At 36.2% G+C, this 21,389-nt stretch overlaps 1 protein-coding gene across 3 annotated transcripts in view; it reads right to left on the bottom strand.

The window, feature by feature from the left end:
* Window positions 1-21,389, bottom strand: part of GPM6A (glycoprotein M6A) — a 332,016-nt gene that overhangs the window by 42,408 nt on the left and 268,219 nt on the right. For all 3 annotated transcript variants that reach the window (XM_072763896.1, XM_072763897.1, XM_026015817.2), the window contains exon 2: window positions 1,081-1,273. In XM_072763896.1, the coding sequence (XP_072619997.1) occupies window positions 1,081-1,273 (193 nt within the window). The remainder of the gene's footprint in view (window positions 1-1,080; window positions 1,274-21,389) is intronic.

The following is a 21,389-nucleotide window of genomic DNA, read 5'->3' as shown; positions in this document are numbered from 1 at the left end:
ATGGAGTTGTGAGAGTAAAAAGAAAAGTCACTCTCACCACGAAGATTTGTAACTCTAAACCCACCTTACTCCAGGAAAAGTATATATAAATTAAGAAGGTTTGAATTTAATTAGAATGACAAAATAAAGCAACATGAAAAAATTATAACTGCATAGTACCAAGAAGCATTAAATAAATGCAAGAAGTTGTAAGGGTAATAAATGCTATGGTGGCTAATGCGATAGAAAGTCTACTATCAGGTGGGATTATCAAATACAATGCAAAAATAAGTTATTTTCTTTTTGTGGGGATTGCATCATCAAATTAATAATCTGAATTGGGAATTTATTTGAAGCTAAATTCAATCCTAAACATCTGTTCACTGTGATATTAAGCAATAAGGGACTGAAATTTGAACAGAAAACTCTTTTACTTCCAGACTATGTTTGGGTTACTTTTCAAAAAATATTAAAGTTTAGCAATTCCAGGAGTTTGAACCTTATGAGTAAATTACATTTTAAGCATAAATCATGTTTGCAAAAAGCTGCTCAATATTACTTAAACTTTCTCGTTAACAGAAGTCAGAAGAGTCATCCACAAAGACTTCTTAGGAAGTCCACACCACTTCTGTGAGGCAGGGAAAGAAAGATGATATCATACCCAATTTGAATTAAAATTTTTTAAAAGGTGAAAACACCCATTGAGTTTTGGTGATTTTCCAAGAACTAGCAGCACAGTCTACTTTTATACCTGGCCCTGTTCTCTGTTCCCTGCTCTGTTCTACTAGAACAGCCTCTGCTCAAATTAGAAGAGCAAAGGATATGCAAGCATTCCATTTAACGGTAACTGAATTTTTGATAAAACTTGACAGTCAAATTAAAATGCAAATTAGGTCCAGATTCAGTTGGCTTCTGATCCTCTGCTATATGTCCTGTATTCATGGTAAAGGTCGATGTTCTTTTGACTCATGTATAAAACCTAAGGGTATTTATTTCTTCATCTATAACACTGCTTCACTTACTTCTAGACCCCTATTTATTCAACACCCAGCAATGTGAACATACACTCTCAGAGTAAGAAGCAATACCAGAGTGACTTACATGGTAAAGACGTCGAGTGTATCTCCAGCAGTTCTTGCCATCTCAAAGTAGGTTTGCAGAATGTTGACAGTTCCAGAGAGTGCTTCATGACCGCAGCCACAGAAAAGGGCAACCCCAGCGTAGAGCAGGATGGTAGCAATCAGAGAAGCATAGGGAATGCCTCCCAGGCATTTAATACAGCACTCAAAACACCCTGCAGAAGACCAACAGAAAAAAAAAGTTAGAAATTAATATTTTTTTTCTTCATCTAACTCTTAGGAAAATGGCAGCATACGGGAATGTATCTTTGCATTTATAGATGACATCAGGTCAACATGCACATCCAGTCTGCCTTGAAGGGTATAAAAATGAAGTTTCTTGATTAGAAACCCACCCTCCACAAATAAGAGAATATTTAATTCCAGTGAAGGCTTCCTCTTCTTCTACCCCCAAAACAAAAGAAGCCCTTCCTTCCCATCCAAGACTTCCCATAATAATCCTCACTATGTTCATGCGTATCATTTTATATTGACCTTATTGCTGTCAAATTTAATCTGCTTAAGTTTTTACTTCAATCCCTTTAGCTGTATTTTTAAAATAGTGGGTCAAAATCTGTTCATTGTGAACCCAATTTAGTGAACGTTGTTCAACAGTTTTCAGAAGTGAAAGAGAATAGAATAGGCAATATCCAAGTGTGCTGCATGTAGTAAAGCAAATTACTGTAAAGGCTTTTGAGTTCAGATATTAATTTATGCTTTGTAGTGACTCAAATGTGATTCTACTTTTTGCTGTGGTGCGTGATTTAAAAAAAAAATGTGAAAGATACTGAAAAATGAGAGGCCAGGAAGGCAAATCCTCACTCTACCACTGTGTGGTTTTTGGCAAGTTTATTCTTTTAATTCCATCATTTGTAAAATGGTGACAGTAAGAATTCCCCTCAAATCATTCTTGGGAGAATTAAGTAGGTAATAGTACTACTGGATATTTACCCAAAGAATATGAAAACACTACTTTGAAAAGATATCTGTACTCCCATGCTTATGGAAGCATTATCTACAGTAGCCAAATTATGGAAGCAGCCCAAGTGCCCATCGATACATAAATGGATAGAGAAGATGTGGTATATGTATACAATAGAATGTCACTCAGCCATAAAAAGAATGAAATCTTGCCATTTGCAACATGGATGGAGCTAGAGAGTATTATGCTAAGTGAAATAAGCTGGTTAGAGAAAGACAAATAGCATACGAATTCAGTCATATGTGGAATTTAAGAAACATAACAAATGAACAAAGGGAAAAAAAAAGACAAACCAAAAACCAGACTCTTTACACTAGAGAACAGATGGTTCCCAGAGGGGAGGGGACTCGGTACGGGTGAAGTAGTGATGGGGATGAAACAGTGCACTTGTCATGATGAGCACCGAGTAATGTACAGAATTGTTTAATCACTATATTGTACACCCCAAAACTAATATGTCACTGTATGTTAACTACACTGGAATTTAAATTAAATTGTGAGTTAACACATGAAATAGTGCATGCCATGGAGTAACCACTCAATAAATGCCAGGTCTACCATTACTAGACATACCTTTAACCATATTAAGATGAACTATGATTGCTTGTGATATGGTTTTCAAAATTACTTTGACTACAGGAATCACTTTTGCTTTTTAAAGCTTTGTCACACTACCCTTTTGAGAGATAGCTTTCTAGTCTAAGACATCAGAAAACCATGGCTGTTAATATTAAAAATAAGTCTCAGAATTTGCTAGATACCTTCTAAGAACTTAACCAGAGATGCTTAAGTGTATATGTTTTGCAGTAGGACATATTGAGGAGGTACTGTGCACCAGCTGCTGGTGAGAGACGAAGCCTAAGTATGGGGCTGCCAGGCTCAGAGCAACTCCTAAGATGACTCAGTTTGCCTCCCTCCACCTGTGTGTCTCCCCCCCCCCAATATATATTCTATATTCTATTCCAGAGATTTCCTCCTACTTTCCTCCTTTTGGAAATTCTTGACCCAATCTCCTTTTGTAATACCGAAGCCTCTCAAATACTCTCTACATAACTTGCTCTTCCTTTCTGCAGAAACAAATAAATGAGATTGGAATATGGATTGTTATTTATTGTACTTAAGTACAGGATTGTCAATTTGGGTCTATGCAGCATTGAAATTTATCTCATGTTTTTCTAAATTTAGAAAGTTCTGTGTGCATTTTATCTAGAATGCACATATGTTTATAACATATGGTACATGTGATAATTATGAAGTTCCTATGTGAAGTAGTTTTATGTTTAGAGAGTGGTCTAGGCTGCTAACTTTATTTTTATTTATTTATTTATTTATTTATTTATTTATTTATTTATTTATTTTAGGCTGCTAACTTTAATACTGACCATAGGAACTGGCCTTCTTGAGAAGATTACGGCTCACCTCATCTGCCCCAGAGGCAAAAAAGGAATGTGAACACCTCCTCTCTTCCATAGCAATTGTTAGTGCAGGAAATCATTTCTTTCCCCACCACACACACACACACACACACACACACACACACACACAAATACACACACATTGTGGGGAAGTAGAAAAGGTTAGAGCAGCTTGACACTTCATGTGATAGAAAGAGATTTCACTAGCAGATGGATGAGACCAGAGTGTGTAGTCTCTGAATGTCAATGAACACAGTTTTGAGTGGAGATTAACAGGAGAGCAAAAAAATCTTTGTACTATTTGTCTCGCCATGTTGTAAAAATTTCACCTTATTATTTAAAAATAAAGAAGAATAAGAAACAAAATTAGTACCAACCCAAAAGGGAGTTACCCTTATTTTGTCAAGTGCCCCAAACAGCCCCAGGATTTCATATCCAATTCCTCTGTGATTTCTCTCCCTTCCTATTCTCGAAGAATTCGATATAAGTATGTGGGATTTCTTCTGCAAACACTGAGGTGTCTAAATCAGATTAATGTAGTCCACAAAACTCTTCACAATTGAAATTTAAATATAAAGAAAAAAGCCTAAGCATTAAATTTATAGATAAAAATTAACTTTTTCTGGGTCTTATTAAAGCTTATAACAAAGCAAGAATAAAATCAGAATGGTTCAGGAGCAAATGAAGTGGTAAGACTATAGATGATCACCAAATGCCACTGACTTTTGCCCAATTCTGTTAATCTGATCTTTCATTCAGAGTTTAGTTTCTACCTATTTCACATTTTCTTGATGATGGTTTAGATGGACCATTACCAGGGCCTCCATGCAAGCAAGCCTAGTTGCTTAAGACTCCATATACCCCGGGGGTGGGGGTGGTTATCAGCGGCACAGTCTACAGGATTAATCATTGTAGTGCCATTTAGATTTAGAAAAACATGAGATAAATTTCAACACTGCATAAACCCAACTTGACAATCCTAAGTTAACAGGCATTTCTGAATGAGTTTAAGATCTCCAAATTAAGTGACGATATTTCTCTTACCTCCTATTTAAATGCTGCCATTTAAATCCTTCAGAATTAAATTAAACCCACTGACAAATACAAATCCCTCTAAACCTCCCTCACTGCCAAGTCAGGCTAGACTCCTTCAGTGTGAGGCTTCATCCTCTGCAAAGCTTTGACTCAGAATAAGGAACTCTCAGAATCTTATCGTGCACATTTTGCACTTGTGATGGGCTAGATCCTAATTACCCCCACTCTTCCACAGGGCCTGAGTTGCCTATTCGATTTACAAGGAGACTCAGAACTCCCAGCTGGGGAAGCAGCGCATCATGTCAGCCTTCTCTCCAGCTGCCAGTATCCCACGTAGCTGCTGGCAGGGGAACTTCTTTCCACCCACAGTGAGAAACAGCCTTGGCACAGCCGCAGAATCACCATGGCAACAGGGCTCCAAGGCCCAGGACATGCTCCCAACAACCATCCTTCAAGGCTGCGGATTGTGTCGCCACCCACCACCTCAAAATGAGAAGCCACTCCACTGAACGATCATAGGTGAAAGTGCCATCAGGGGAGCATTGACCCTGGAGAAAATACATTTCTTGAGAAAAACTCTATAAAAACAATAAGGATTACTTTGCACAGGAAGTACTTTCAAGATTGGATGTGATGAGACTAGGCCACTGATTATCCCACAGAGCTGTGGGCTCGAATACTGAACGTGGACTTTACATGCTCTCCGGGAGACACGACCTGTATACACAGGGAGGCACTTCTTCTACACACCCAGTTCCTGGCCGTATTTTCTCAAAGGAATTAACATTATGCCTTGACTCTCATATGAAAAAAATAGATCAAAGGAATCACAAGACTTTCTTTTCAACACACTCTGAAACATTAGCATTTGCTAGTGTGACAGTGGGGTTGTACACTGACTCGTCCTCATTATAAAAATTCGAAACAAAAACCCCAGAAGTTCTTGACATACTCCAGATTTTCTAGAAAGAGGAGATACATGATTAATTCACTTCCATTTAAACATCGTGAAGTAAACACAATCCTTTGCCTTGGCTCATTCCGCAAGGTGCACCAAGGTAAGTCAAGGGGAAGGAATGTAAAGCAACAAGAGAAAGAGCTTGGAAGATAAGCAACTCCGAAGAGTAAGGCTGGCAACACAGTGGTGGATTCTGGAAAAGAGACTGACAAATGAGAGTGACAATTTATTCATTGATAAATATTTCCTAGCACCATTTGCCAATGAATTGATGCTTTCTCTCCTGAGCTTTAATGACACCTTGGTCATTCCCAAGTACCCAGAGAAGTCTGGGTGTATTTGGAGGCTGTCTATTCAGCATCCCGGTCTGTCTCTGGGCCAATATCATACTGCCTTACAATATGTCTTGGTTTGTGGTGGAGAATATTTCCCCAATTTGTTCATCTTCCTCATGTGTATCATGCTTAATATTAATGGCCCTTCTATGTTACCATGTAAATTTCAGAAACCCTTTGTCTCATTCCACAATGTAACTAACTGGGATTCTTTTTTTTTTTTTTAAGATTTTTTTTAAAAGATTTTATCTATTTATCCATGAGAGACACAGAGAGAGAGGTAGAGACACAGGCAGAGGGAGGAGCAGGCTCCCCACGGGGAGCCTAATGCAGGACTGGATTCCAGGACCCCGGGGATCACACCCTGAGCCAAAGACAGATGCTCAACCACCAAGTCACCCAGGTGTTCCACTAATTGGGATTCTGATTGGTATTGATATACTGATTTTGTATCTAGAAATGTTGTCAAATTCTTTTGAAGATCTTCTGAATTATTTTGATTCTGTGAATTACTCTGAATTTGTCGATAATCATGTCATCTGTGAAAATTCTGAGATTTCTTTTCATTATTTGTACCTTCCATTTATCTTTCTATTGGCTTATTCTGTCAAGTAAAATGCAATGAGAAGAGTAGAAACAAAGATGAAAGGGCAGCTTGTCTTGTTCCTGATAATAAAGAAAACACTTGCCATGTTTTACTACTAAGTATGATGTTTGCTTTTGGCTTATTGGTTCAAGAGGTCTCTCTAATTTTGAATTCCATAACATGCTGTTCTCCATCTGTTGAAATAATTTTGTTGTTTCCTTTTATCTGCCACTTCAGTAAGTTTTTTCTAATTTAAACTAGCATTCCTGAGAAAAACCCAACTGAGTCATACTGTATTTTTCATACATTGCTGAATTCGTCATGCTAACATTTTGTTCAATACTTTTGCATTTATCAATTCACTCCCCAAATAGTTCCCGAGTCCTCACCAGGTGCCAGGCAGTATGTTAATTGCCGGAGCTGTGGAAGTAAGTAAGTAAACAAAAAGCTCTGCTCCCTTTCTAGAGGTGGGAGACAGACAATAAGTGAGACGCGGATGTAATAATATATGTGAGATTGTGAAAAGTGCAGAAAGAAAAACCAAAACAGGGAAGAGAGGTAGGGAATATTGGAATAATGATTTCACATTTTTTTCAGGAAAGAACTAACCAAGATGGCATTAAAAAGAGAGAGAGAGAATGAGAACTGAAGGAGGGAAAGGACCCACCAGAAGGTCTGTGGGAGAAGAGGATTTCAAACAGGAAAAGTAAATGCCAATGTCCTGAGCCAGGTGTGTGACTAGAGTATCTGGGGAAAATTTAAGAAGTCATTGGTGGTAAAATAGATTGGAGTTGAAACAAAAAATATAGAGTGAGGCTGAAAGTGTAGTGGGTGAGGATGGGGATATCTATGTTGATGAACATTCATGAATGGGACCAACATCTAATTTTTGCTTTCTTGTTTTGGAAACAAGTTTATACTAGCCTTGTAAAGTGACATCCTTTCTCCATTACTTTAAGGTTGTGGAGCTGTTTGCATCAGGTTTAGCTACACCATAAATATTTGGTAGAGCTAGCTAGAAGAACCATTCAGGCCACTTGTGTACTTTGTGGGAAGAATTTTAACAACTGATCTGATTTGCTAATGGTTATAGAACTAATCAAGTTTTCTATTTCTTTTAAGTCTGTTGACTAAGTTCAATTTGTATAGGCATTCATAAACTTAACATAAGATTTAAAATTTATGATCAAGTTGTGTGGAATTCTGTTTCACAGTGTTTTTAATTTATTCATCATCTGCTCACATTTCCTTGTTTTCTCTGAGATTTCAACATCTTTCCTTCATTTCTGCAGCCCTCCACTCCTCCATCCCACCCCTCCACCCCGCCCCTGCTGCCTCCCCACCTTTGTCTCTCTTCCTGTTTCTTTCTTTCTCTATTCTTAAAGTGCATCAGAGTCAGGACACCTATGTTTTATGTTCCATAATTGCTACAAAAATAAAAAAAAATCATTTTCAATAATTTAAAACATCCCATTTTATTTTTCCATCAGGCTATCATATTTCCAGCCCAGGTTAGTAGTTGTGTTCTCTGCCCACTTATAGCTCATAGCAATCTTTTGGGATTTATGGTGACTTCCTTTAAATTAAATCTTAAACTTGGGTTTTTCCCAAGTAAGGTAACAGAAATTAAGATCACAAGTGCATAATAGAGCTGGCTTGTGGGATCAAACTGTGAGGGGACAACCCCCTCCCAACCCGCACAAGGTAAAATACAGGGAATTTTCTTCTCTATCCTACATTTTTTTTTTTTTGGTTCAGCATTCCACTAGTGCCTTTTAGAACCCTGGTTCTTATATTATGTATTCCAAGTCGACCCCATGCCTTGGGTAAAACTCAGACTCTGTTCCTAATCTCTGCTACCTAGGCACCACCTGTACAACCAAGGAGACCAGCAATATGAAAGTGACCCAAGAGACTTCTGGTGGTTTCAAAACTATTTTGCTTATCCCTCCGAACTATTTTATTATTATTATTATTTTTTTTTGGCCTCTGAGGATTGTGCTTACTCTCTTACCAGAATACCAATGCATACAAATATGAGTGAATATATTTTGATTACATCTATATTTTAAACACATATATTTTAAATACATACACATTTATTCCATAATTTCAACTGTTTTGCAATAGCAAAGCTTTTCATGTCATTTAGTCTACTATACTGCTAGGAGTTTGCTCTTAATTGTAAAGAGACAAAAAAGATGGAGAGGTTTTTGAGGAGTATCTCCAACTCGAAAGAAGAAAACCAAAATAAATAAGCATGAAAGAATTCAGAGAAATGAGACACTCAGCAGGCAGCTGATGAGGGTTTAAAAATGGTGCACACACTCCTATATTCCCCTACGATATTGAAATAAGAGTAGGTGCTAACAGTAGGCAACTGCAAAAAAAGAGAAAAAAGTTAAATGCTCTTACTAAATAGAACATGATAGCAGAAGTTTATATTTTAAAGGAAAGGCTAAAAGACAAAGGAGAGGAAAGATGATGAGGTACAACAAAAAGATGAAGTTGGAAACTAGAGATAAAAGGTAATCAACTTAAAAGATCAGATAAGGAAGTCCAATATCCACATCCAGATGTGAGGTCCACCATGAAAAACAGAGAAAATGAAGATTAGCAAATTATGAGACACTCTAAAACAGTTTCCTAGAATTGAAGAACACAAGTGCCCAGATGGATAGAATTTTCCTTTCTGGGATGAGTCCCTTTGTAGAGTCCTAACATCCTCAAACCTACTGCTGCCCCATAGCCAGGTCAATCCCAAAGAACAGGGACACTGAGGCTGGGTCATGTGGCCAAGAGAGCTCTTCTAGTTATAGCAACTGGGGTCCCGGACAATCAGGGAGGGCCTTAGGCAAGTCATCCACATGCAAGGGAAATTCGGTTACCACATTCTACCAAAGTTAAAACTTTTCACAGGGCTGTTGCTGAAAACGTGTAACAATTCAATTTAGCCTTAGGATCCTTAAGTGTCTGTGGAGATGTTTGTGGCACGTAGCCAACCTTTCTCTTATCCTATTATGCAAGGAAATATGTCCCTTGGATACAAATAGTACAGTCACCATTACATCATGACTTGACTGGACTAAGTTATTTCACAAATTCAGCCCTTATTTTCTATGGCTTTTTAGCAGTATGGGCACTGGGTCACTCTATCAATATTCAGTGAATGTTTTTTGAGCACCTCCTACTTTTGTACACTGAGTGTTGCAGAAGGTACAAAAAAAATGGTCTCTATGCTTTTTGAGCCTCTGTACTAGTGAGAAATAAAATTGGAAATTTCTAGTACTTTCTCAGAAACTTTTCCAAAATATTCCTTCTAAGTATCTAGTATTGTGGTATCTTGAATATTCAATCAGAGCCGCCAGGATCACAGTCTGGCTTATCTATCTTATGTAATACATAAAAGCTCAAAATTGTGCTTCTGGAGAACACTTACACTACAAAGTTTATAGCAGACAGACTTCAATTAACCCTTTAATTAATGGCATTATCATCTATATTTTAAAGTATTCTAGAATATAGCCCACATAATCCCCCAATATTATTAAAATTTTAATTAACATTTTATTTAAATATGTTCCTGGCTTAAAGTACAGAGTTAAGAAAAATATTTGAATAATTTAGGACAAATTCCCAAGATAGCAAACTAAAATGACAGGTTTTGAAGTTAAATATTTTAGTCATTGATACATACCTGTAGCTAAACAGATAAGTTCCTAATTTTTAAAAGAACATCTTGAAAGAGGAAGAAAAATACGCAGATTTTGGAAATTTTCTTCATTTCCCTACTAATTTTGTGGCTGGATACCAAAACCACCAGGGCTTTTGTCAAAGGGAACCCCAGATCCTCTTCCTTGAAAACTTCATTTTTATCAAGTGCTTCAGTCGATTCTGATGTACAGATGAAGCAGCAGATAAAAACCACCCAAAAATGTTTAATATCATATTACTTGCCTAACATGTTCTAAGATGAGTTGATAAAACTAGATATACATGTAATATAAGGATTAAGAAGGATTTACTCGAAGAATCTTGAACAGATTATTAAACAAATTATGCAGTTTAATTAAATGACATCAAAAGGATTTTTTTGAGTGGTTCCAATGCATCAGAAATAGTGCCAAGACTTGTGTGATTGCCACAGCAACCCTATGACAGAGGTATGATTACATACAGGCAATTTTACAAATGATTATCAAGAGTCAATAGTGAAAAACATGTGAAGGCCTACGTAGTGTGGACTTCCAAAGAATAATGATATTTTTCTTTCTAAAATATTTTATTACGGAAATTTTTAGAATAAAAAAAACTATATCGCTGATTACAGAACATTCTGTACTGGTCAACATGACTTAGCAAGAGTATTTTGATTAATTAAACATATTTCCCCAAGCAGAAAAGTTAATTGCTTCAATAATGATTAGAGCCATACTCTTCTCACTGTGATAAATAAGCCCGGAGGGTGAGAGAGCAATCAGGTGGAGACTTATTTCTCATGTGCAATCAGAGCAATCCCTGGAGGGAAAAGAAGTGCAGCACCAAACTGCTCTAAGTTCCAGACACCTGTGAGGATTTTGTAGAACACATCTTGTTCTACATGAACATATGATGCTTGGAGGTCCAGTTAAAACCCTCATCTCCCCCTGTAATGAATCCACAAATTGCCATAAATATCAACGTGGCTTTTTTCCTAACAACTTTCAAATTTGTTCCAAATATTGCTTGTTTGTTTTTTGGGTTATCCACTGGTGCCTACTGAGCAATCCCCAAAATGTATTAGCCTAAAACAACAATGTATTATAATATCTCACATTTTTCATGGGGTTACTGGACTCAAATGGATAGTTTTCATTTGGGATCATTTAAGCAATTGCAGCCAAAAAGTGGATGGCGCTAGAAATTATCTGAAGGCTTGAGTAACCATATGTCCAAGCTTGCCTGGCTTCTTTGCCTGCATGTATGGTGTCCTCGTTAGCATGCCTGGAGCAGCCAAGGACTCCCTAGGAATGTCTCATTGTGAGTGGCCTCTCAAAGTGGCGATTAGGGCTGTCTCACAGCATGGTGACACATAATGGATGGCTTCAATCAAAGCAGTAGCTCCAAGAGAGAGAGAAAGTAGAAGTTTCCAATCTTCTTAAAGGCTGAGCCCAGAAACGGGAGAGCATCATTTTTGCTACATTTTACTCTCAACGTAATCACCAACAGCCCAGATTCTTGGAGGTAGAGGAGTGGGTTTCAACTTGGGGTGAAAGGAGTGGTAAAAAGCCTACATTTATCTTTAATTGGCCATAAGATGATCCAGTTTAAAACTGAACTCCCTACCCCAAGGGCTGCTTTGTTTTTCTCCATAGCACTCATCAGCACCCAACATATTGTTGATCTCTGTTGTTGAGTTTGTTTATTGACTCTCCACACCAGAATGTGAAAACTGTACATTCAAAGATTTCTGGGTTTTATTCATTTTTAAATGTCTCATTCCTACAATAGTATCTGCCTCATGATGGGTGTTCAATTAATATTTGCTGCATAAATGAATTAATTGGAAAATCTGTCCCAGCAAACAAGTAGAACAGGTCAAAAAAAGGTCATTTGCCTCAAACTTTCTCACATATCTAGCATGCTGACAAATGTCAGAATCATGGACATTTTCTACTTTGGGGACAAATTTGGGGAATGAATGTTGGTTACAACACCATTTTTACTTTTATTTTGGTCTCATATCTCTTGTTTTTATCAGCTTATTTTTCTTTCCGTGTAACATGTAAAGAGTGTTTATGCAGGTTTGCTGGGGAGATAATTCAAAAGCCTTCCTGTAATGGATTATCTTAATTTTATAGAAAGAAAAATTGGGAGTAGGATACTCATCATAAAATTGCACATAGTTCTGTACCTGGCAATGCTTGTACTTGAACTAATATATGTTTGTCTTTAAAATTCTGCTCTGATAATTTCACCATATTGAGGATTATCAATAGGACTGTCCACTGAACAAAATAAAAAGCACATACTTCTACACCAAAAACAATACAGAAAGAGTTCACAGAAGATCCTGAGAGCTTCAGAATTATTAAATTCCAAACAGAAAAAGCTGATGATGACATTGATAATAAAAGTAAAAGTCACCAGCCTCTTAAGGAAACCAATTTAGGAAAAGAGGATGATATTTTTAAAAAACATCACAAGTTACTTACTGCCATTCAATAAAATTTTAAACAATTTTGAAAATCCCTTTTTAATGATTGCTCCAAAGTAATGTGGTGCCTAAAGTACATTTTTTTCCCTAAGATATATTTTCTTCAAAACAGTTATGCCTTCCTGATGGATCTATTCCTTATCTTGCCTCATGTATCACTAATTCAAAAACTAGAGGAAATGTTTCAAAACATAAATGAAAGTCTTTCACTCTCTAGCTTAAAATTCTTTGACTTTCCTTTGTGCTTCTCCACAGTTTTCATGCTTTCCTTACACACTGGAGTGCAGCTCATGGTTTCTCCCACATTCTCACCCCCACCCATCACGTGGGGCCCCCCACACCAGCGACACTGGCCATTTTTCAGTTCCTGAAGATGAGCCTTTGCATTCATGCTGTTCCTTCTGTTTTGACTGATCTTCTGATGCTCCTTCCTTCTCAAGGTCTACGTCACTTCTTTATAGAGAATCCCCTTTATGGCTTATGAGAGAGGATCCTATTTTCAGCATGAAAAATAAATCTAGTGGAAATTGTGTATTCATTAAAGATAGGCAGGATTCCTTAATCATAACATAACTTAAAGCTCATCATTTATTAACAGACATTTACTTCTTAATTGTGCATTTTTTGCATCAGTACTTACTGATGGTCACTAATAATGAGACTGCACAGATTGTCAACACTTGCATTCAGTGGAATTTTATAATTTGGCACAGTAACACTGATATTATTTCTCATTTCCATAAATTATATATAGATGAGCAATAAAATATTAAAAATTAATCATCACTCTTTAGGACAGACAACTTTTCCAAGAAAACTAGAAAAGAAAGGAAAATCTAGTGATAAAATGGGTCCTGTAGGATCACTGGGGCCATACTGCTTTACATGAAAGTACTTCACAGTCATGTGAATTATACAGTTTAGCTGTGTGTTTTATTCTTGGCTAATATGGTTGAACCATGTATTATTTTTTTAAAAAATTGTCTTCTGGACATCACGAAAGAGCTGCAATAATTGTCAAGAATTTTCAGTGTAATAAGGTATTCTGTTTTCAAATAGGCCTTATGTGTTACATAATGAGCCATATGGCATTATGAGGTTATATTTGTAACATTAAATAACATACAAGACCTTGTAAAATTTCACCAATCAAGTAAAGCAGTTTTGATTCTAGATCAAGTATCCTGATATGGTACTATCTTTGAACCTCAAGACCAAGGCAATTTTAAGATGCTTTTGAATTTCATAATCACTGAAAACATTTTTATAACCACATTAGCAACACCAAAACCAGTAATATTTTGCTTCTGCCATAATTCCAGATACTCTGTGGATTTTTACAAAATAAAATAGGTGTTCATATGCAATGTAAATTTATTAATTAAATGGATTTATTAGGCTTTTAAGGGGGAACAATGAATTATTTCAGAATATCTTATGCAACATTTAACTATCATCAGCCCATATTGTCTTGATCTGTCTTTTATTACATCGTTAGTTTAAAAATAAAAGAATAAATGAACTTTTAAAACTAATCTTGAAAAAAGAATAACGTTTACATTATTAAAATAAAAAATCTACTCGTCAATATTTAAGCCATATGACACTAAAAAAAATGTATTGATCACAGTTTTCTTCAAAACTCCAGTTTTGCCCTATTGGGCAGCCTGGGTGTCTCAGAGGTCTAGTGCCGCCTTCAGCCCAGGGTGTGATCCTGAAGAACCAGGATCGAGTCCCATGTTGGGCTCCCTGCATGGAGCCTGCTTCTCCCTCTGCCTGTGTCTCTGCCTCTCTCTCTCTTTCTGTGTCTCTCATGAATAAATAAATAAAATCTTTAAAAAAAAAAAAAAAAACCTCCAGTAATAAAAGCAAAGGTTCGATCATCTACTGGGACACTCACAGTACATGATCAAATACCTACCTACCATTTAAATAGAATTTAAGTATAGGTAAGATAAAAGTAAGGAATTTGAACACTTTCTTAAAAATAGAAATATAATTTTAAAAGCTGGTGACTAAAGAAATACAAAATAATTCCTAATTGTAACTTAAAGTTGTAAAAGAAAAATGTAGAAAATAAAAAAAATACAACACCTCTTTAAAAATACAGCATGAATTACTTATTGAAAGTTTATTTGTTTAATTCAGGTCATGGAAATTCACTGTGACATTTGCAGATACAACCATATTTCTCTAAACATAATGAGGGGTTTTTACTTCAGTCTGGTATTTTAGAATTTACACATTTATTCTCAATTTAAGGATTAATTTTTTCAGAAAGGCAGATTTTAAAATTTTGTTTCATAGTTACTACAATCAACAAAAATGTGGCAGGAGTTTCATAGTTACTACAATCAACAAAAATGTGGCAGGAGGCAAAATTTAAAACCATGTTCTGAAACATCAAAATGATTAAGAATATTTTAAAGTACATTTCCTAAATCAAAACGTTATTTCAAAATATATATGGAATAGAGAACAAAATAGATTGCCTCCAGAAAAATTCTTCACAATTAGTCACAAACAAATTGTCACAATATGTTAGAAGGAAAAGTCTCTTCTGTGGTCCGAAAGTACTCTTAAGGCATCTGAATTGTCTGATGTAGATTTGGAAATAGGCAAAATGGTAGCATTTCAAAATAGAAATGTCATTTCTGTAAGCACTATTTTTTCTCAAGCACCAGAGTCTTTAAAAAGCTAAAATATATTTTTAAATCAACAGAACAATGTTTTTTCTTTTCTGTCATCATCAGAGGAGCTATTGTTGCATGGTCTGCTCCCTATAGGACAGGCAAGTATAAGTTCAAAGTCTCTAATACATCTTTTTAAATGTAGAGGCAATGTTGATTTTATTCGAGCCATGCATAAGCCCGTCATTTTGTGGCTTCAATTACAATTGGAATGAGCACCCAGATCACAAAATAAAGATGCACTGCATTCTTATTATGGTGATTTTTCACTCCCTACTAATTTGTCCCATACCCCTCTGCTTCTTTTGATCAAATCCCAAATAACTCCTAGATAGCGGTGATTAAAAAATAAAGGTTCAGAGAGAGATAAGAGGACTACAAAGCAAACTGTGAGTGTGTTAGAACAGAAAATGCCTTTTTTTTTTTTTTTGTACTCTGCTCTCCACAGGGCGCCTCTCTAAGAGAGCTCAGCCAGTGTATGAAAACCTGCACTTCACATACATCTTCCTCTTTCACATTAGCAATCCCTAGAATTTTATGAATACACACAAAGCTCATTTTCAGGTCTGGCCAGTCATCTCTAGTGGCTATGAAGGAAAAGTAAGAAATGCAAAAGTAATATAGAATGCTTATGGAAAATGGAAAAGGCAGATGCATTAAATGAACCATTAGATTTTTCTAATCTCAAGTACAGACGTGGCACACTCAGATACAGTGCTCCTATACTGTGGTTTGCATGTGATTTGATAGTAAGCCTCTGAGATGAGGGATCAGGATTTATGTATATGTACACACACGCAGCACATCGCACAGTCAGGCTCGTGAACGCAGCAAGCATGGAACAGCCAAGGACCTACCTCCTTCTCTTTTTGGTGCTGTTTCTCACTGTATCAGGATCTATGCGCGTCAACCTCACCCATCAAAATGGCTATCCTTCAACTTCAACATGTTGTCAGCTCAGATTATGTTGGAAAACAATATGCTGCAGTCATAGCAGTAGAGTCAAAAACTCTAAAAAGAGGAAACCTCAATATGGCTCACAACGTAAAGAAAAAATAGTAATTTTGGCCACGACTGGTCATCACTGAGATATGATAAAAAGGCCCTTCAGGAAGTCATAACAGAACTGTATCACATTTCTGGCTTTCTTTTCAATAACTAGCAGTTCCTTAAACTTTTTTCATGCTTTTTGTCTTTTTTTTTTTTTTAAGGGGTGCCTGGGTGGCTTATTCAGTTGAGCATCCAACTCTTGATTTCAGCTCAAGTCTTGATCTCAGGGTCGTGAGATCAAATCCTACATCTGGCTCCATGCTGGGCATGGAGTCTGCTTAAAATTCTCTCTCCCTCTTCCTCTGCCCCTCCGCATCCCATCTCCCTTAAAAGAAAAAAAAAGTAAAATTGAACTTAAGAAACTTGATTGGGAGGTTTTACAGGTTATGCACTTGGTTTTATTATCCTTAAAGCTGCCGTTCAAATTCATTAGCTTAATGGCTTCCTCAAGTCATTGGAAAATCCTAGGTTAGATATCCTTAAAGATATTGCTTGCTAAATAAACACATTGTTTGAAATTTTAACATGGAAGACAGTGTTTTGTATTCCTGATGAACACTGTTGACACTTCAGGCAGTTTCAATAGGTATATATGAACAAATTTAGATAACTGAAAGGATTATTTCTTTCTAACATATCTAACAATGTTCATGCTAAGACTGAACTTAGAAGTGAGAGAAAGAACTTAGGGTGAGAAATTCAAAATTGTTTTAATTAATGACAGTGAATAATATATTCCAGTAGTATGATCATTTTTTTTCTATTTTCCTTAGTTCTCAAACATGACCAAATTCCATACAATAATTTATAAAATTATACATAATGTATAAAATGTAAAAACAGCAATATTAAAAAACTTATTATTATTTACAGATAATATCCTGGGAGAAGATGCTTATAGTAATTCTAATTGTTTATTCTTATAATGAGATTCTAAACAAGACCTGTTTAGTTACACAAAGATGATATATATCTCTAAGATTATTTTCCTTTCACTTAAGAAACCCCAAGACCTGAAGTATTTTGCAACCAGGATGGGATGGGGGAAAACCCAAGTAAAATATGCTGCAGAAGTGGCCTTGACCAGATATCATGACTAGGAAGCAAATGTCCAGGAGGTACTTGGTTTCTACTTATGTTTGATTCAAACAAATGTTTCGTGGAAATAAAGTCATCATTGTGGGGGTTCCTTCTCTTTTCTCAGCATTACTGTGACTACCATTCCACCAAACATTTGATTTTTAAACTATTTTAGATGTGGTTGACTGGTCAGGAGGCCTGTTTGAAAATTTAACAAATGCTGTATTAAAGGGAATATGTATGAAGTATGAAAGGGAAAGAGAAAAAGATGTTACTGGAGGAGTTTAGCCAGAATACTGTATTTTTACCAAATAGTTCCAGAATTTGCACTCATAGACTTAGCGTATTTTAATCATTTATTACCTAAAAAAATCATTTATTACCTAAATTAAGAGAAAATATGATGAGCACTGGGGGTGATGTATGGAATGGTTGAATCACTCTACTGTCCACCTGAAACTTATATATCATTCTACATTAACCTACTGGAATTAAAATAAAAACTTAAAAAGAGAGAGAGAAAAAATGGACAGTTCATCTAATAGTTGGGTTGCTTTTGAAATGTAAAATAGCAAGACGGAGATATTCTTGTCATTTACAAAGATTCATGAAGTTACTAAATGTTAAATATTACTGGGCAAATAACAGTCACACATGTAGTACCTACTTAAAAAAAATAAACTAACAATATCTATGAGTCTAGACATTAACAACAATAATTTGGAATTCTAATACTTAAAAAATAATATTAAAAATGTACTATGCATTATATATGCCATTTTAATAAAACATATGTATTGACAATAGAATTAAGCTAGCTTGAGGGCCAGATGGGAACAGGGACAGACAAGCCCTTAGGGTGGGGGCTTTGCTCAAAACTTGCTATAGTTCTTCATTTCCTTTGGAGTAAAGCCAAAATCCTTACAGTGGTTTTCAAAATCCTGCCCAATGTTCCCTTCATCATCCCTCTGACCCCACCTCCTTTGCTCCTCCCTCCTCTGACACCTCTTCGCTGTAGAACTAAGACCTCATCTACTGTGAGCCTTGGGCATTCCGAGTGGCTACGCTCTGCTGCAAACATTCTTCCCTCAGTTATCACCTGAACTAACTTCATGTCCTTCAAGTTTGGGCTCACATTGTATCCTATCCACTTTATAAATCATATCCTGTTTCCCCTTATTCATAAATGTTGACTTTAGATCTCCTTTACCCTGCTCTGCTTTTTCTTGTTTCCATATCGCATATGAACTTCTAACATCGAATGCGATTTACTTGTCTGTATTATCTACCTGTTTATACGTCTCCTTCACTGGAGTGTAAATTTGTACACAGCTGGTGCTCATTAAGTTTTTAAATGAATACTATCTTTTATACACATAAAAACCTGTGCTTACCATTACAAAGTAAAAACCCGGAATTCAGTCAACAGGGACAATAACAAAACTAGTTACTTAAGATATACAGAGTTTACATCCAATATCCCACATTCCAGTGTATTTGGAAGTGATACACTTCTATTTAGTAATAAAAAACTATATTCCATATATGTTCCTAGTCAGAATGTAAATTAAAATTCAATAACTCAAAATCAAACCCACAGCCATAAAGATAAATAGCCTCATGTTAAAAACTGCATGATACAGTACACAACCACAAAGAAAAGAATGCACAGCCATTTGCCTGGATCCTGGCTTTCCACAGTAAGGGAAGAATTCTTATGAAACTCCCAGAAAGTAAAAGTATAATATTATTTATAGATTTTAACCAATTTATTTTTTAAATATTTTATTTATTTATTCATGATAGATAGGTGGAGACAGAGAAAAAGAGAGAGAGAGAGAGAGAGAGAGAGAGAGGCAAAGGGAGAAACAGGCTCCATGCAGGGAGCCCAATGTAGGACTCGATCCTGAGACTCCAGGATCATGCCCTGGGCCGAAGGCAGGTGATAAACTGCTGAGCCACCCAGGGATCCCTGATTTTAACAAATTTAGCAATAAAGTCCACACATAGCAAATCCATTCTCCAATTACTTCAGCCACCAATATAACCAACATGGCAGGTATTTCTACAAACAGAAGTAAGCATAACACCTAGATATTCAGCCCAATGTTACAGAATATTTCTCCTGATGATTTAGGGGAAAAAAAGAAACAAAATAAGAAGTCTACTTGTAGCCATAAACACTGTATTTGTCCATAGAAAATGGTGCAGATATATTTACTGTCCAGAACAATGAATTTCAAACATACTGTCTAAACTACTGTATGGTATGCAAGACCAGTACCACTACTTAAGATTCAACAACAAAGAGCTCCAAGCAGGGAAGCAGAGACCTGGCTGCTAAGCAAGCTCTGGTGCAGGTCATAGGTCAAGCTTCTTACCCTTCCCACATTGTGAAACGATCCAGTAGATTGAATGGGTCTCCAAGTTCCTTTTCTGTTTAGAAAACATTATGTTTTCTATAAATCTTTTTAAAAATTCAGTAGGTTTGATTCTTTTCTCTAATACTTAGTAAGTCATTAACATGTCCATATATTTTGGACATGGGAAGAAAAGGAGTATTTTTATTACTCTGGAAAGCTTTAACCCAGTTATGACCAGGTATCAAGTGACATGAAGGGTTTTGGCAGGCCCATAGCCACATGCAGGGTGACACGGGGAGAAAATGCCTCTGGAGCACAGAGTATCGGCCTGCCCTTCACGTCTACTCACGACTTCTCTTCAAGAAGATAAAGGGCTCCATGAACTGTATTTTCCCAGGAAGCTTTTTGAGAGGATGAAGGGGTTTGATGAGGCTACCATGGTCCATTTTTGCCACTTGCTCACCTACCAGATTCTATATAGGCAATGTGTAACATTTTAGTACAGCATAAAGTTTTGAATTTTAGAGGTCTTCAAAGAGCAGAGTTTGAAATTATAGTAGTAAATTTTCTTAGTTTTCAAGTATTTGATATTACATTTAAAAGTACAATAAATAATTTAGTGTATTATTTGGTTTAAAAGTATCATAAAATGTAACAATATTTTATAATGGGAGAGTAAACAATACAGATTTTACAAATACCTGTTATTTAAACTTTGTAACTGTACACCTTCTGCCACAATATAAAATCCACTCAGATTATTATAATGAATACTGGTATTTATAGATGATGCAATCAATGATTCTGACAAACAAATCCTATACATTAGCAAAAACTGGAAGAAATGATTGTTTTTTAAGTTATTAATAAAGGGGCACCTGGGTGGCTCAGTTGGTTAAGCACCCAACTTTTGATTTTAATTCAGGTCATGATCTCAGGGTTGTAGGGTTGAGCCCGAAGTCAGGCTCCACGCTCAGCATGGAGTCTGCTTCAGATTCTCCCTCTCCATCTGCCCCTTCCCTGCTCCAAGTGCGCTCCCACATGTGCATGCCCTCTCCCTCTCTCAAATAAATAAATAAATATTTTAAAAGTGTTTATTAATAAACACTTTCATTCAAATAGTTAAATCTTGGTTTCATTAGATTTTTAGTAATTTCTTCAAACTATGGAAATTACTCTAAAGCAAAACTGAAATTGAAAATCATGAAACACGTCAAGCTTGAAATTGCAAGTGCCACCTGCCTGGTAAGACCTTTATTGCTTACTCGCTTCCTTTCCAAGGAAGGAAAAAGCCTGGCTTCTTCCTTAATTTCCAAATTTGACAAGAATGAAAAAAAAAATTACAAGAACAAAACATACTGCTCTAATAATTCCATCTGATAATAATGTACACACAACAATAGCACTTGTCTGTAATGTGTATTTTCAAGTCTAATCATACTCAAAATGAATGCTTTCTTCTATGATGGCCTGTGGAGTTCCCCAGTGGTATGTAGGTTCTACACAAATTCTCACACCTCTCTCAGTGTGGCCACGGTGGGAGTAGGTTATCAGGAACAACACCATTGAATTCAAGGGTTTAAAAGTGAAGTAAAAATAAAT

The sequence above is a fragment of the Vulpes vulpes genome, chromosome 7, assembly GCF_048418805.1.
Source record: "Vulpes vulpes isolate BD-2025 chromosome 7, VulVul3, whole genome shotgun sequence".
NCBI lineage: Eukaryota > Metazoa > Chordata > Mammalia > Carnivora > Canidae > Vulpes > Vulpes vulpes.
This window is presented reverse-complemented; position numbering and strand designations above follow the sequence as displayed.